Source organism: Lithobates pipiens, unplaced genomic scaffold (assembly GCF_037356315.1).
Source record: "Lithobates pipiens isolate NorthernLeopardFrog02 unplaced genomic scaffold, aLitPip1_a1.2 Scaffold_30, whole genome shotgun sequence".
NCBI lineage: Eukaryota > Metazoa > Chordata > Amphibia > Anura > Ranidae > Lithobates > Lithobates pipiens.
In genome coordinates, this window is record NW_027507791.1 from 102,053,379 (window position 1) to 102,066,388 (window position 13,010).

The 13,010-nt window shown below is 40.2% G+C and overlaps 1 protein-coding gene across 10 annotated transcripts in view; it reads left to right on the top strand.

Moving 5' to 3' along the window:
• The window catches only part of RALGAPA1 (Ral GTPase activating protein catalytic subunit alpha 1), a 368,491-nt gene extending 358,177 nt beyond the window's left edge, over positions 1-10,314 (top strand). For 9 of the 10 annotated variants that reach the window (XM_077464690.1, XM_077464691.1, XM_077464695.1 and 6 more), the window contains one exon: positions 7,643-10,314. In XM_077464690.1, the coding sequence (XP_077320816.1) occupies positions 7,643-7,788 (146 nt within the window). In that variant the 3' untranslated portion in view covers positions 7,789-10,314. The remainder of the gene's footprint in view (positions 1-7,642) is intronic. The other variant, XM_077464692.1, reaches the window with a different exon arrangement.
• The last annotated feature ends 2,696 nt before the right edge of the window (positions 10,315-13,010 follow it).

The following is a 13,010-nucleotide window of genomic DNA, read 5'->3' on the forward strand; positions in this document are numbered from 1 at the left end:
AAATACATACAGTTGGTATACGGAGATTTGATAAATCCCCATAAAGACCAAGGCAACCAATAGAATTCACATCAGAGACTCAGGGATATATAGAGGCTGGGATAAATAAATAATGATGAAAGAGATGAAGACATGCATATTATACAAAGGGAATATTTAAACCAAAACAGAGAACATTGCATGTGATCGGACAAATAAGCGTATCTAATCCAATAGCCAGTTACCATAGAAAAGTGAATGTACAGGAGTGTAACTATACATTCAAGGTTCTTCTACATTACACAATTTGATTCCCAAGGTTCTTGGGTGAGCTTTGGTTAATCCCAAGAAGGCACTAATTGACATTGATTTTTTTTAGACCTGACTTCACCAGATCTGAAGAAACCAAGATAGACACATTTGTTCGCAAACCACTTCACACACTCCTACCCAGCACCTCCACGACACACCTCAACTAAATATCATTAATCTCATGTCTAATTTTTTTGTCCCAGGACACGCCATCAGTACTGCAACTTGGTCTTGGCTTTTGTCCTCTTGATCCTATACACATTATTGAAACCATCAAAGATGTATATCTCTTTGCATGTAATTTAACTTTCAAATTCACTTTTGACAAAGACTGCCAAAATGTCAATCTTGAACGTGAACGCAGTAGGCACTTTACTATGGAGGAATTTTGTGCATTACTTCACCTGATTACTTGACCATAAGTGCCAATGAGAATACCCCAGGTTCACAGTTAGACCATACACTGGCATCACAGCCATGGCAGCTGTCTCATACCTCATGCAATCTCATGCCCCTACCAAATTCAAACTCAAATCACACAACTTTCCAGACTTAATGACTTGCCCAGCCATCTGGGCTTTTCTTCACCAATCCACTAAGGACCTTAATCAAATGTATTTACTTTGGGCACTGTGTTTTTTTTCATAGGATACCTGGGTGGGAGTGATGTGCTTCTGTGTGCTGTCACTCTCTACCCTCCTCTCATAGTGCTCCATATTGCCATTATACATCGGTATCCTCCTCCCCAGTGGGACCTCTCCTCACGGGACCCCCAATTCCTCTGTATTCTGATAACAAGGTATATATTATGTCCTTCATTATATATCCCGATTTTATTCACCTTCATCCAATTTCCCCTGGTTTATCCATCTCAATCCCTTCTCCTCTGTTACTTTCTTCATCCTCCCTATCTCTTCCTCCCTTTTTTCTTTTTCCCTTCTCTCCCCCTTATCCACCTTTCACATTGTTATACATTTCAAAAACTCTTTCTGCGTTTTTTTTTTTTAAATCTTTCACTATTAATTAGCTTAATTTCCACATTTTGATTCACCTATCAATTACTGCCCTCTATTCCCCACACCCTCACCGCTAGATTCCTTCACTTGCACTCTTTCATTCAACTTCAATCACTCGGTCACATCCTCACTTTCCCTCACTTGCAGTTTTTTCCAAATACATAGTTTACCCATCTCATTTACCTTACTCCATATAGATTCCAGCCTATTGTTTTGTTAGTCCAGTCCCCCCAAGGTCAACATGGAGGACCCCTTTTACTGGTGACGCCCTGTGCCTCCAGGGATGTCGCGTTTCTGCCCCTGTATAACATAAGCATATTGTTTGACCCACATATTGTGTTAAACACTGTTACTTTTCATGTCTGGGACTAATTATATTGTCATTGATTATTTTTTAATCATTACAGATATCAAATTACAGATATCCTCACGGTTATAAAATTACAGATATCCTCCTGATGAAGCGGCTTTAGTCCGCGAAACTAGTTGAGAGGTTATCCGTGATCAACCATCCCGCTGTTCCCGTTTGGGGAGTATTATCTTGGTGATACACATGGATTGTTGCCCATGCTTTTAAACTGTAACAGATTTCTCATTATTTGTTATGTATCAACAAACGTTTGTACTATTTTACACAATTGCTCATATATTTGAAATTACCCTTATTCCACTGTACCGAGAGAGTCCATTTGCCCCCCTCTTTTTGGGGGAGACCTGGTTGGGGACCAGGCTCCTGATTCCGTTATTTACATGTACATATGCTGACAGGAGAATAGGCTCACAAAAAAATAAAATTTCTGGATGGATAACAAATGGCTTCAGGAATTTATCAGAATGGAATGAAGGTTATCTATTGAGGACTAGAATTTTTTTTAACCATTCACTTTCTGCCCAGTAATCATTCAGAGAGGAAAGTTACAGGCTGATACTTTCATGCATAGAGTGCAATAAATACACGTTTTAATAGAAGAATTACCATAAGTGTCACTAAAGGCAATATATATTTTTTCATTTTGAATAGAGTAACCATTTGTTCACACTGCTGTGGCTTCAGGGTCGTGCGACTGAATCTGGCATCCCTGCGCAACTTCATCACGGCTTGCATACAACTTCTTTAACAGAAAAATTGGGTAAAAGGGTTTGGGACTTTAAATGAAGTGCATGACAGTATAGTCATGCAACCTTCATCTCTATATGTGAGACAAAGGAGAGAGTTGGGGCTTTATATGAGGCACATCAAATCCTTTTGACTATTTTTACCAATCGTGTTATGCGCCTCATATAAAGTCCCAACTCTCTTCTTTAACTTAATTAGCTTAATTTCCACATTTTGATTCACCTATCAATTACTGCCCTCTATTCCCCACACCCTCACCGCTAGATTCCTTCACTTGCACTCTTTCATTCAACTTCAATCACTCGGTCACATCCTCACTTTCCCTCACTTGCAGTTTTTTCCAAATACATAGTTTACCCATCTCATTTACCTTACTCCATATAGATTCCAGCCTATTGTTTTGTTAGTCCAGTCCCCCCAAGGTCAACATGGAGGACCCCTTTTACTGGTGACGCCCTGTGCCTCCAGGGATGTCGCGTTTCTGCCCCTGTATAACATAAGCATATTGTTTGACCCACATATTGTGTTAAACACTGTTACTTTTCATGTCTGGGACTAATTATATTGTCATTGATTATTTTTTAATCATTACAGATATCAAATTACAGATATCCTCACGGTTATAAAATTACAGATATCCTCCTGATGAAGCGGCTTTAGTCCGCGAAACTAGTTGAGAGGTTATCCGTGATCAACCATCCCGCTGTTCCCGTTTGGGGAGTATTATCTTGGTGATACACATGGATTGTTGCCCATGCTTTTAAACTGTAACAGATTTCTCATTATTTGTTATGTATCAACAAACGTTTGTACTATTTTACACAATTGCTCATATATTTGAAATTACCCTTATTCCACTGTACCGAGAGAGTCCATTTGCCCCCCTTTTTTTGGGGGAGACCTGGTTGGGGACCAGGCTCCTGATTCCGTTATTTACATGTACATATGCTGACAGGAGAAAAGCAGAGTGACGACCTCATCAGCTTGTTGCGCCTCTTTTTCTGGCCAGTCACAGGATGAGGGTCATGAGGTGTGTTGTTTTTTAAACTTTTTTTATTGTATATGCACAAAAAGAAATACATGTATATTCACAATGCGAACTTGTGGTACATCAAGTAGTTGATAGTATTATAAATTAAGTGGTATCGAGTCAACACAAGAAAAGTACAACAAATATTGTTAATTATTAACCAGCTGTGCAGAGAATACTGTAGGTGACATATACAATCCAGTACTATATCAAAAGAGCAAAACTACGGAGAACATGTTGTTTAACTGTAGTGGAAAAGTAAGCAATACACATTGTGTGGCAGCCCTAGGCAAAACTGTGATTATACAAAGAAAATACATTATAAATATTAAAAAATGGATTCCAATGATCCCTGGGATCCATTGATAATCTTATTCTCCCAAGATTTTTAAGAATTTATTTTATTTTCATCTTTATAATGTAAGATTTGTTTGCCTATCTAGTGTAATTTTGGCTATATTGTAGGGCTACCTAAGCACTTTTGTATTGATAACTTTTAGGCAATAGGCTCACAAAAAAATAAAATTTCTGGATGGATAACAAATGGCTTCAGGAATTTATCAGAATGGAATGAAGGTTATCTATTGAGGACTAGAATTTTTTTTAACCATTCACTTTCTGCCCAGTAATCATTCAGAGAGGAAAGTTACAGGCTGATACTTTCATGCATAGAGTGCAATAAATACACGTTTTAATAGAAGAATTACCATAAGTGTCACTAAAGGCAATATATATTTTTTCATTTTGAATAGAGTAACCATTTGTTCACACTGCTGTGGCTTCAGGGTCGTGCGACTGAATCTGGCATCCCTGCGCAACTTCATCACGGCTTGCATACAACTTCTTTAACAGAAAAATTGGGTAAAAGGGTTTGGGACTTTAAATGAAGTGCATGACAGTATAGTCATGCAACCTTCATCTCTATATGTGAGACAAAGGAGAGAGTTGGGGCTTTATATGAGGCACATCAAATCCTTTTGACTATTTTTACCAATCGTGTTATGCGCCTCATATAAAGTCCCAACTCTCTTCTTTGTCAACTTCTTTAACAGAAGTCAATGCGAGTCACACCAAAGTAGTGCAGGAGACTTTTTCTAAGTTGGAGCAACTTGAATCGCACTTATTACAATCGTTCCATTGCCGTTAATGGGGTGGGACTTGTCATGCCACTTTGACCTCTCAAGTTGCATGACAAGTCACAGCAGTGTAAGCCAGGGCTAAGGAAGGGTTGTAACCCACCGTCCTTTTTTTTTTTTTTTTTTTTTTTTTTTTCGCTATCTGTGGCAATTGCAGAGATTTCCCTTCACTTCTTGTCCCATAGGTAGAACATGAAATTAGAGGAAATCCCTTCAATGTGAGGGAATCCCAAAGTGTCACCAGTACTATTGTCCTCATTAGAAGAGCTTCCATCTATTCCTGTTCCAGTTTTTGCCTTTAGCGACACTTTTTATGGAAGGCCAAACCCCCATCAGCTTTGTGTTGCCATCATCCCGGGGACAAGAAGTATCCCTTGTGCTGCTATGTCCTTTAGCAGAAATCTTCCTTCTCATATGCCCACCGTTGCAATCTTCTGCTGCTGCAAAGGTTAATAGATATGAGGCAGCTGTGACAGGTGCTTATCGAGAGTGCTTGAGAGTGCTTGACTATGCCCCCCCTTTCTGCCATTTATAAAAGCCAGTTCTACAGTATCTATGAGTGGAGGATGAGCAGATGATTCAAGATTTATACACTCCATTCATAGATATAAAAAAAAGGAAAATAATGCAACTATCGTATCTGGACTGGTAAGCTGCCCTACATTCATTTTCTTTTTTGGAGGGTTTGTTCCACTTTATGTTCCCGGACTCTAATTTCAATACTTTGTCACTGACTCAAAACAAGCATACTGCCAGTAAAGTCAGCACTCCTGAAATGCGTACTTTCCTTAGGTCCATTGCTTAAAATGTATTGAGGCTATCAAATTGTCATGACAACCAGGCAAATTACATTTTCTAAAGGGCAGGCCATGACTGACAGCCTAGAGTTCCCTCAATAGAGGCTTGTTATAAGGTAAAGCTGTGCCCAAGCTATGGATACCAAATAATTTTCATATTTGATTTGTATCAAATAGTAAATAAGCTTTCGCTGGCAAAGCCGTTTTTGCATGCATGTTAAAAAAAATTATTTTAGGCCTGAAGATTACGCAAAACTCCACACATTATATATTTTATGAAAGCAGACACCTTACAGAATAAAATATCGGTAGTTCTAGGAAACGCAATATTTCAGTAAAAAACACATTTTAGGGCAAACAAACACCATAAATAACCTAAATTTTGCTGTTGCGCCATGTATATAGAGACCCAACATGCCAAATCTTACATTTTTTTTCACCCGAGAAATGGCGTCAAACTTCAGTTCCTACATTTTCTATAGGTGATGCTTCAAAAGCCCTCTATAGGTATCAGTTTAGTGCTACGGAGGGGGTCTGGTGCTCGAATTATTGCTCTCACTCCGGCATACGCGGCGATATGTAACATGTGTATTGCGATCTACATTTTCACGTGTAGGTGCCCCGAAGCATGCGTTTACATTTGTGGGGGCCTCAAAAAATTTGGGGGGGTTTAAGTGCTTGGGTGTAACTTTTTATTTTTTGCAAAATAATAAAAAAAAAATTCCATCACATAGGGGACAAATAGTGACATGTTCTCTTCTTTATTGAGATATGCAGGTATAAAAAAAAACCCTGCATGTCTTCCCCTCTACTCCACTGAATATTTTGTGATGCAGATCACATCCTCCACCAGCAAATCAAGCTGGGGACACATCGAGAACATGACCCAGCATGACTGTGCCAGGCCCGCCGGTGGGCAAGCAGAGCCCAGTAAGCGTGGCGGGAGGGTGGGAGAGCGATCAGGTGGCAGCAGTGCTGCCTGAATGCTCTCACAGCATGTGGCTGCAGCCACAGAATGGTGTTCAGTACCCCCCGTCATTAGGACTGTATGATGTACAGACCTGGTGGCAAAGGGTTAAAGTGGTTGTAAACCCTTACAAACCACTTTGACCTACAGGTAAGCCTAGATTAAGGCTTACCTGTAGGTCCAAGCAATATCTCCTAAACCTATATGGTTTAGGAGATATTTGCCCGAAAACGAGCACCGCTGTCTACGGCGCATGCATTCTCAGCGACGGAGCTGCCGCGCGTGTCGGCTCCCGTGCGCATGCGCGGGAGTGACGTCATCGCGGCTTCGCCGAATGACAGCGGCGGAGCTGCGAGACCCCACCAACAAGATGGATGCGGCGGACTACAGGGGACAGCGGTGACTTCGCTGGCTCCTGTATCAGGTAAGTGACACATAATGGGCTACTATGCGATGCATAGTAGTCCATTATGCTTTACCTTTGCAGGGAATGAAAGAGGAAGTAAATTCATCAGGGTTTACTTCCTCTTTAAGGTGGTTGAAAAACCCTTACATGTACTCAGTGTCTGGCCTCGAGTGATACACAGAAGTGAAACAAATTCTACTACATATGTTGTACCTGTTTATTTGCAGTATTTTTTTCCTCTGCAGCCATTCAAAGTTCAGAATTTGTAGTTTGTCTGAGCTTTCAGAAAGCAGGGTGTGGGGAGCTGAACTTACATTCTGCAGAGCTCAGGGAGGAGAGCTGATTGGGAGGGAAGAGACATACCCACCTTCACACAGCATACAGTAACAGATCTGGGGCTGTCAAATACAGGCTGTGGGCTGGAGCTTCCTCCCCTGTCATCTTTTTTACCTGTTGTTGGAAAACTTGTCAAAAGGGGCAGGGCTGAGCCGCGCTGCATGTGTGAATGGACACACAGCAGTGGCTCAGGAGTGAGCTTGCTCGGGTGCCCCCATAGCAAGCTGCCTGTTATGGGGGCACTTGGAAGGAGAGAGGGGCCAGGAGCACCAGTGAGGGACCCAAGAACAGAAGGATCGGGGCTGCTCCTTGCAAAACTGCAAAGAGCAGGTAAGTATGTTTATTTGCCTTATTTATATCACTTTAAGCGAGTGTCACTGAAGACTGAACTGTATAAAGTAAGGTCATGAATATTTATTATACCAAGTATATGGCACAGTCATAATTTAGCCATAGGTTCACTTTAATGTGAAAACTGTATAATTGCTATCTGTGATTCTGTTATCTTTGAATGCAGCCTGATGTTTGTCTTGTCTTATTTTGCAGCTGTTTGCCCAACAGATGAGCAGAACGAGATCTTACTGACTCAGGGTGATGGCTCAGAATTGGCATCCCCTATGTCGCCACGGACCAGCAAAAGCCGCATGTCCATTAAGCTACGGCGCTCCTCTGGCTCTGCAAACAAGACCTAGCTTTTGTCTTTGTCTTCGGCTTGTCCAGATGAGTTTATCGTGGGCAATGGCCTCTGTGGAAAAAGGCAGGCACCACACATTCACTTTGGCTTTTGTGCCAAAATCATGCTCCCTGTGCTTTTTATCTTACTTTTTTGTTTCACACTTCTATTTTATTTGAGTGAATAACACTGGACTTTTAGATATAATTTAAATTTTTAGCCTCAGACTGTTTTTTTTTTTTTTATGTTATGTACAATGCAGGGTGCCATATGTATATCTTAGCAGCTTTTATCATTCTATGACAATTATTTTTTTGTTTTGGTTTTATGATGAATCTGGCTGATGTTTTTACTCTAATTATGCACCCTCTTTGTTGTATATTTATTGACATTATTCTTGCCTATTATCATTTGAGGTTTTGTTCTACCTGGTTTTGACTTTTCTTTGGACCATCATAAAAAAAATCCCATAGGAATCCAGTTTTTAAACAATATATATTATTTAGCAATATCTATATACAGTGGGTTTTTTTTTTTGTCTTGGTCCAATGAAACCCAATATTCCAGGATAAATATTAAATGTAACACAACTATTCACGTAATATTTTTATACATGTATTATTTTATTATATATAAATATATGCATATACATATATAAATAATATTCCTTTCACTGGCCTGACATCAAGAAATATAGCGGTGTAATTTTAATTAGGCATCCTTTTTGATGGTCCTGCGTGTGTGGTTATGTAGAGGAGCAGTGAAGGGGGTCTGTGTTTCCTCCTCTTTCCAAGAGAGGGTCAACCCTTTCACAAGCAAGTGCCCTTTAAGGTTTTGTTATGCTTTTATATGCTAAAATCAAAGTTGATTAAACTTCTTGTGATCACAGATGTTTTTTTTACACATCGACTTGTATATGCAATGTAAAATGATAAAGCAACCCTGTTGCTATAGAAAATAATTTAAAGCTCATCTGTAAAAGAATGTCGTAAATCAACTTTCAAGTTGCCCATGCTGCGGAACTCTGCCCTGATCCTGACAAATTTTCTTGATTAAGTCTGAACGAAAAGGGGCGTTTCCCAGGAGAGTCAATCTGCTCGGTCTCCTGCAGTTCTCACTGGTTCTTCCCTCTGACCTCCACCCATTACAGGATACAGTAGGGAATTCAGCAGGATGAACCTGTGATAGCTGCGGGGGGTCCAGAATATTGACGATCTCAAAAATGTTGGTTTCCCTTTCAGACTTCAACAGTTTCTCAGTGTCGGATTAGACTTCGACCACACTGGCTGCAGGAAAGTTAGGTATGTATGCCCTGTCTTCCTTAACAGGTGAGCCATAAACACTTTTCTATAGTGGCAGGGTCACTTGAATGCTGTGATTACAGACAACTGAATTGTTTATCATGAAATCTCTAGAAAAAGTGGCCCTTGGTAAACCATTTGAATCCTTTAGCCTAAGGTCGTCAGAACCCTGTCCCACCCTTAATAATTAAGAGATAGCTCCAGGGTAACCTCGAATGTATATATTCAGTATATTGAGAAAAGTTTGTTTCCAGCTTTGGTACTCTGATCCACTGGTGGAAAGTTCTGGGTGCAGAACACCTCATCTCCACACTAATTGGAAGTTTTCATGTTGTCCAAATTAACTGGTTTACTTATTAAGACCGCTCCACCAGCTTCACATATTTACATTTCTATACCTCTTCCACTTCTGTGCTTGTTCAATGGGATTGGAGAGAGGCCTGGAGCTTATAGAAGTCTGAGGAATCGTGTTGCTGCTCAGTGCCTCAGCACCCAAACACTGTGGTCATTTGGGAGGGTGTGGGTCACATGCTCTCTATGCTCAGAATTATCCCATATATTTCTTTGATCACTGTGAAGTAAAGGGAAGTTGAGTATGTGCTGCTGGTGGGTACCCTATAAAAGTAGCCCTGTTGATAGTCCCTGCATGAGCAAAGTGCAGCTGTGCTTTAAGTTGGAACCAAGATCTGGTAGAGAGGGAGATTGGGATGCAAGCTAGTGGTTTCATGAGGCACTCAAACCAGGTTCTCCAATTCTCTTGCTCGAGGTCTCTTTAAATAATATATATTGCACCTTCTCAAGATATGCCAAAGGACTGAACAGGGATTGGTGACATTTCAATATAGAGTGAAGCTGGTCATGTATTACCTTTATTGCATGAAGCTCAAAGGGCACTAGTGCCTAAATAATTTTCCTACCATCAAGTGTCCAAGCTGTTCCCTGTTGCATTGGCACAGCCTTATTTGGCTCTGGGCATTGATCTTCCAGGGGTTGGGTCCTTGTGAGGACGTAATCTTATGAATTCATATACAGACAGCTTTCATGGATATTTTTTTCTGCCATTCCAGCATTATTTTATGTTTTATTTATTTTGTCTTTTTGTAACATTGCTTACCACAATTTCTTACATATGCCATGTCACGTCTCTTAAGACATAAATATTCCTATGGTTGAATGCTTTCATTTGTCTCACAAAAATAAATGTAAACCCCCTTTTCATTAAAATATTTAATGTACTGTTTTAATATCCATGTTACGATTTTTGGGCCATTCAGAAAATTGTTCTGCTGTCCAGTTTAGGGGCCCTCTGACCAAGACTCATTTTCCACAGATCCACTCTGCTGTTACTGGTGTTCATTGCCTTATGGCAGAACAAAAATATTGATGCATGTCATTTTTTTATATAACGTATATATTTTCATCTTGGTTCCTTGTTTTTGGGAGCGTTGGTTTTAAAATTTTGTCAGTGTCATCATTTGAAATTGAAAATGTCTCACCCCGACATCCCATTTGGATACATTTTTTATCTGTGAGCACTATTATTGGTTGGTATTTGACTTGGGGCCCATTGACACTTTTGTGTTGCATTACTGAATTATGGATAAGAATGTGCTGTCTAACACACAAAAACAAACCAAAAATGTAGCATTTTGGCAGTGCACGGCAATATATATCGGTGCATTGGGCTGCTCTGTAACGTACATATAATGGCAAGGTGCCTTTCAAATGAAATTACCACATGCCCATAGTGTAAATGCCTTCAAAGTGGAACTCTGGGGAAAAACTGACATATATGATGCAGTTTGGCACTAATACAGTAATATTTGTTTTTGAGCCCCCCATAAAATAATTTTAGTAAAGATGCAACTATCATCTTAAACAACTGGGTTATATGCCTGCAGGAGATTGGATAGTGACAAACAAATCCGTAAAGACAGCCACAGTATAACCCTTCCACTTCAGGCAAGCATTTTTTTTTTCTAGTGTCCTTTGGTACTTTGTTTTTTTTTCCTCATTAAACTGTTACATGATGTCTGTCATGTCTGTAGTTGCTCATAGCCACCCATTCTTCTGTTTAGCAGCTTTCTAAATCCATTGACTTTTAACTGCACTGATGGTGACTGTACCCAGACTCTGCTTGGAAGATGAAGAAGGGCAGCCTGTACTGTTGCTTCAGGCACTGGATTTTCCGTTGATGCTTACCTTGGCACATTATGCTAAATGTTGGTTAGTCTGCTATACAGCTCCAGGACTGAGACCCTGCAACCTGGGATAATCCTGACACTAAAGTGCCCCTTATGAGTATACCCACTGAGAGGGCAAAGAGCTCAATTGGATGTTTCTTCATGGCTGGATCTGGAAGTTACCACATGGACACAGCTGGGCCCCTGTAAGGTAGAGCTATGCCTTTGTCCAGGGAACCCAAAATGCGACTGCCCCAGTTGCTTAGGGATTATTTTGGGGTTCTAGAGTAGCACTTTTTTGGCTGCTTTCCACAGTGAGTTTTGCCTCCCAAGGTGTGCACTTTTGCTCTGGGCTCAACAATTCTCAGTGACAACCTGCGGCAGATTTCAGACTGTTATCCCTTTAAGATTGGCACCATACTATTCTGCATTGTTGCTCCTGCATGGGTCTAGGTGAGTCTTCTGCTCCTGCTCCTGCATAGTCTCTATTCTACCAAGACTTGATGTACAGGCGCACAGACTTTTGTCTCTTCTCTTCCCAGGTTGGCACAGGAAGGTCCATTTTCTGCCTCCACCTGACATACAGACACCATGTAGCAGCGCTTGAGAAAAAATAAATATATAAATATTGAGTGCCAATTGAAAAATGAACAATTATTCACACCATATTGAAATTGATTATAGTGATATATCATATATATATATATATATATATATATATATATATATATATATATATAGTCACTATAATCAATTTTTATATGGTGTGAATAATTATTTTTTAATATTTATTTATATTTTAGTGTTGCTACGTATGTTTTTCCTGTTTCTACTATATGTATCATACCTCTAGCAGCTGCTTTTTTTATGTTTAGATTTTTTGGAAGTTTTTAGTTTAGCGCAGTATATATATATACACATTTTTTCATACAGACACCATGATTCCTGAATGTTAGACTGGGTTCCTTTTGCCTGCAGTAACTGGCCACAGAAGCCAATCTTCCTGTTACACTGTACATGTTTTGAGTAACCATTTGGGTAGCTTTTTCCTATTTAATTGGTGGATTATAAGCACTAGGGGAATGGATCAGCAGGTCTTGTCAGCTTAAAGGGCTCTGCAGCATCTCCCTGAAATGGCCAGAATCTGATAGTCTCAACCACTGCCCCCAGTCTGAATTGCTGTCCTTCTCTAGAGGCCTCCTCAGCTTTTTTCTGTTGCTCCCCTTCCTCCTCTCTATCCAGACAGGAATTCTCAGCCACTATGTCAGATGAAGGCCATCTGCCCTGTCAGAGGCCTCAGATTGTAAGGGCCACAAGCAAGACTATTTGTGGCTTCCTGAAGAGGGGTAGGACTCTTCATCTGACTTTGAAGGCTGCATTCTGGAGAATACTAGTGTTCTGATATTTGACCCAAACTAAAGGACACTCTTTACTTAGTATACACTTCTTTCTTGCCCCTGAGCAGCCTGTATTGTCCTGGCCAAATGTCACCTATCTTGTTATTTATAAATTGCCCCACCAAAACATTCCTTATACACTTGCTTTTTGAGCCTATCCTGTACTCTGACTGGCCTTGTTCTGAGAAAAAAAAAATGTTCCTCCCAAACACTTTGCTCAGCAATTCCCTATTAAGGAGGGTTTCCTGAAAAAATGGGCGGTCCCTGACGTAGATCCTGCCTTAAAAAATAAAAACCCTTGTCCCTGTTGAGGATGGCTCCGTATTCAAGTGCCCTGTGGATAAATGGTTAAAAGCCCTC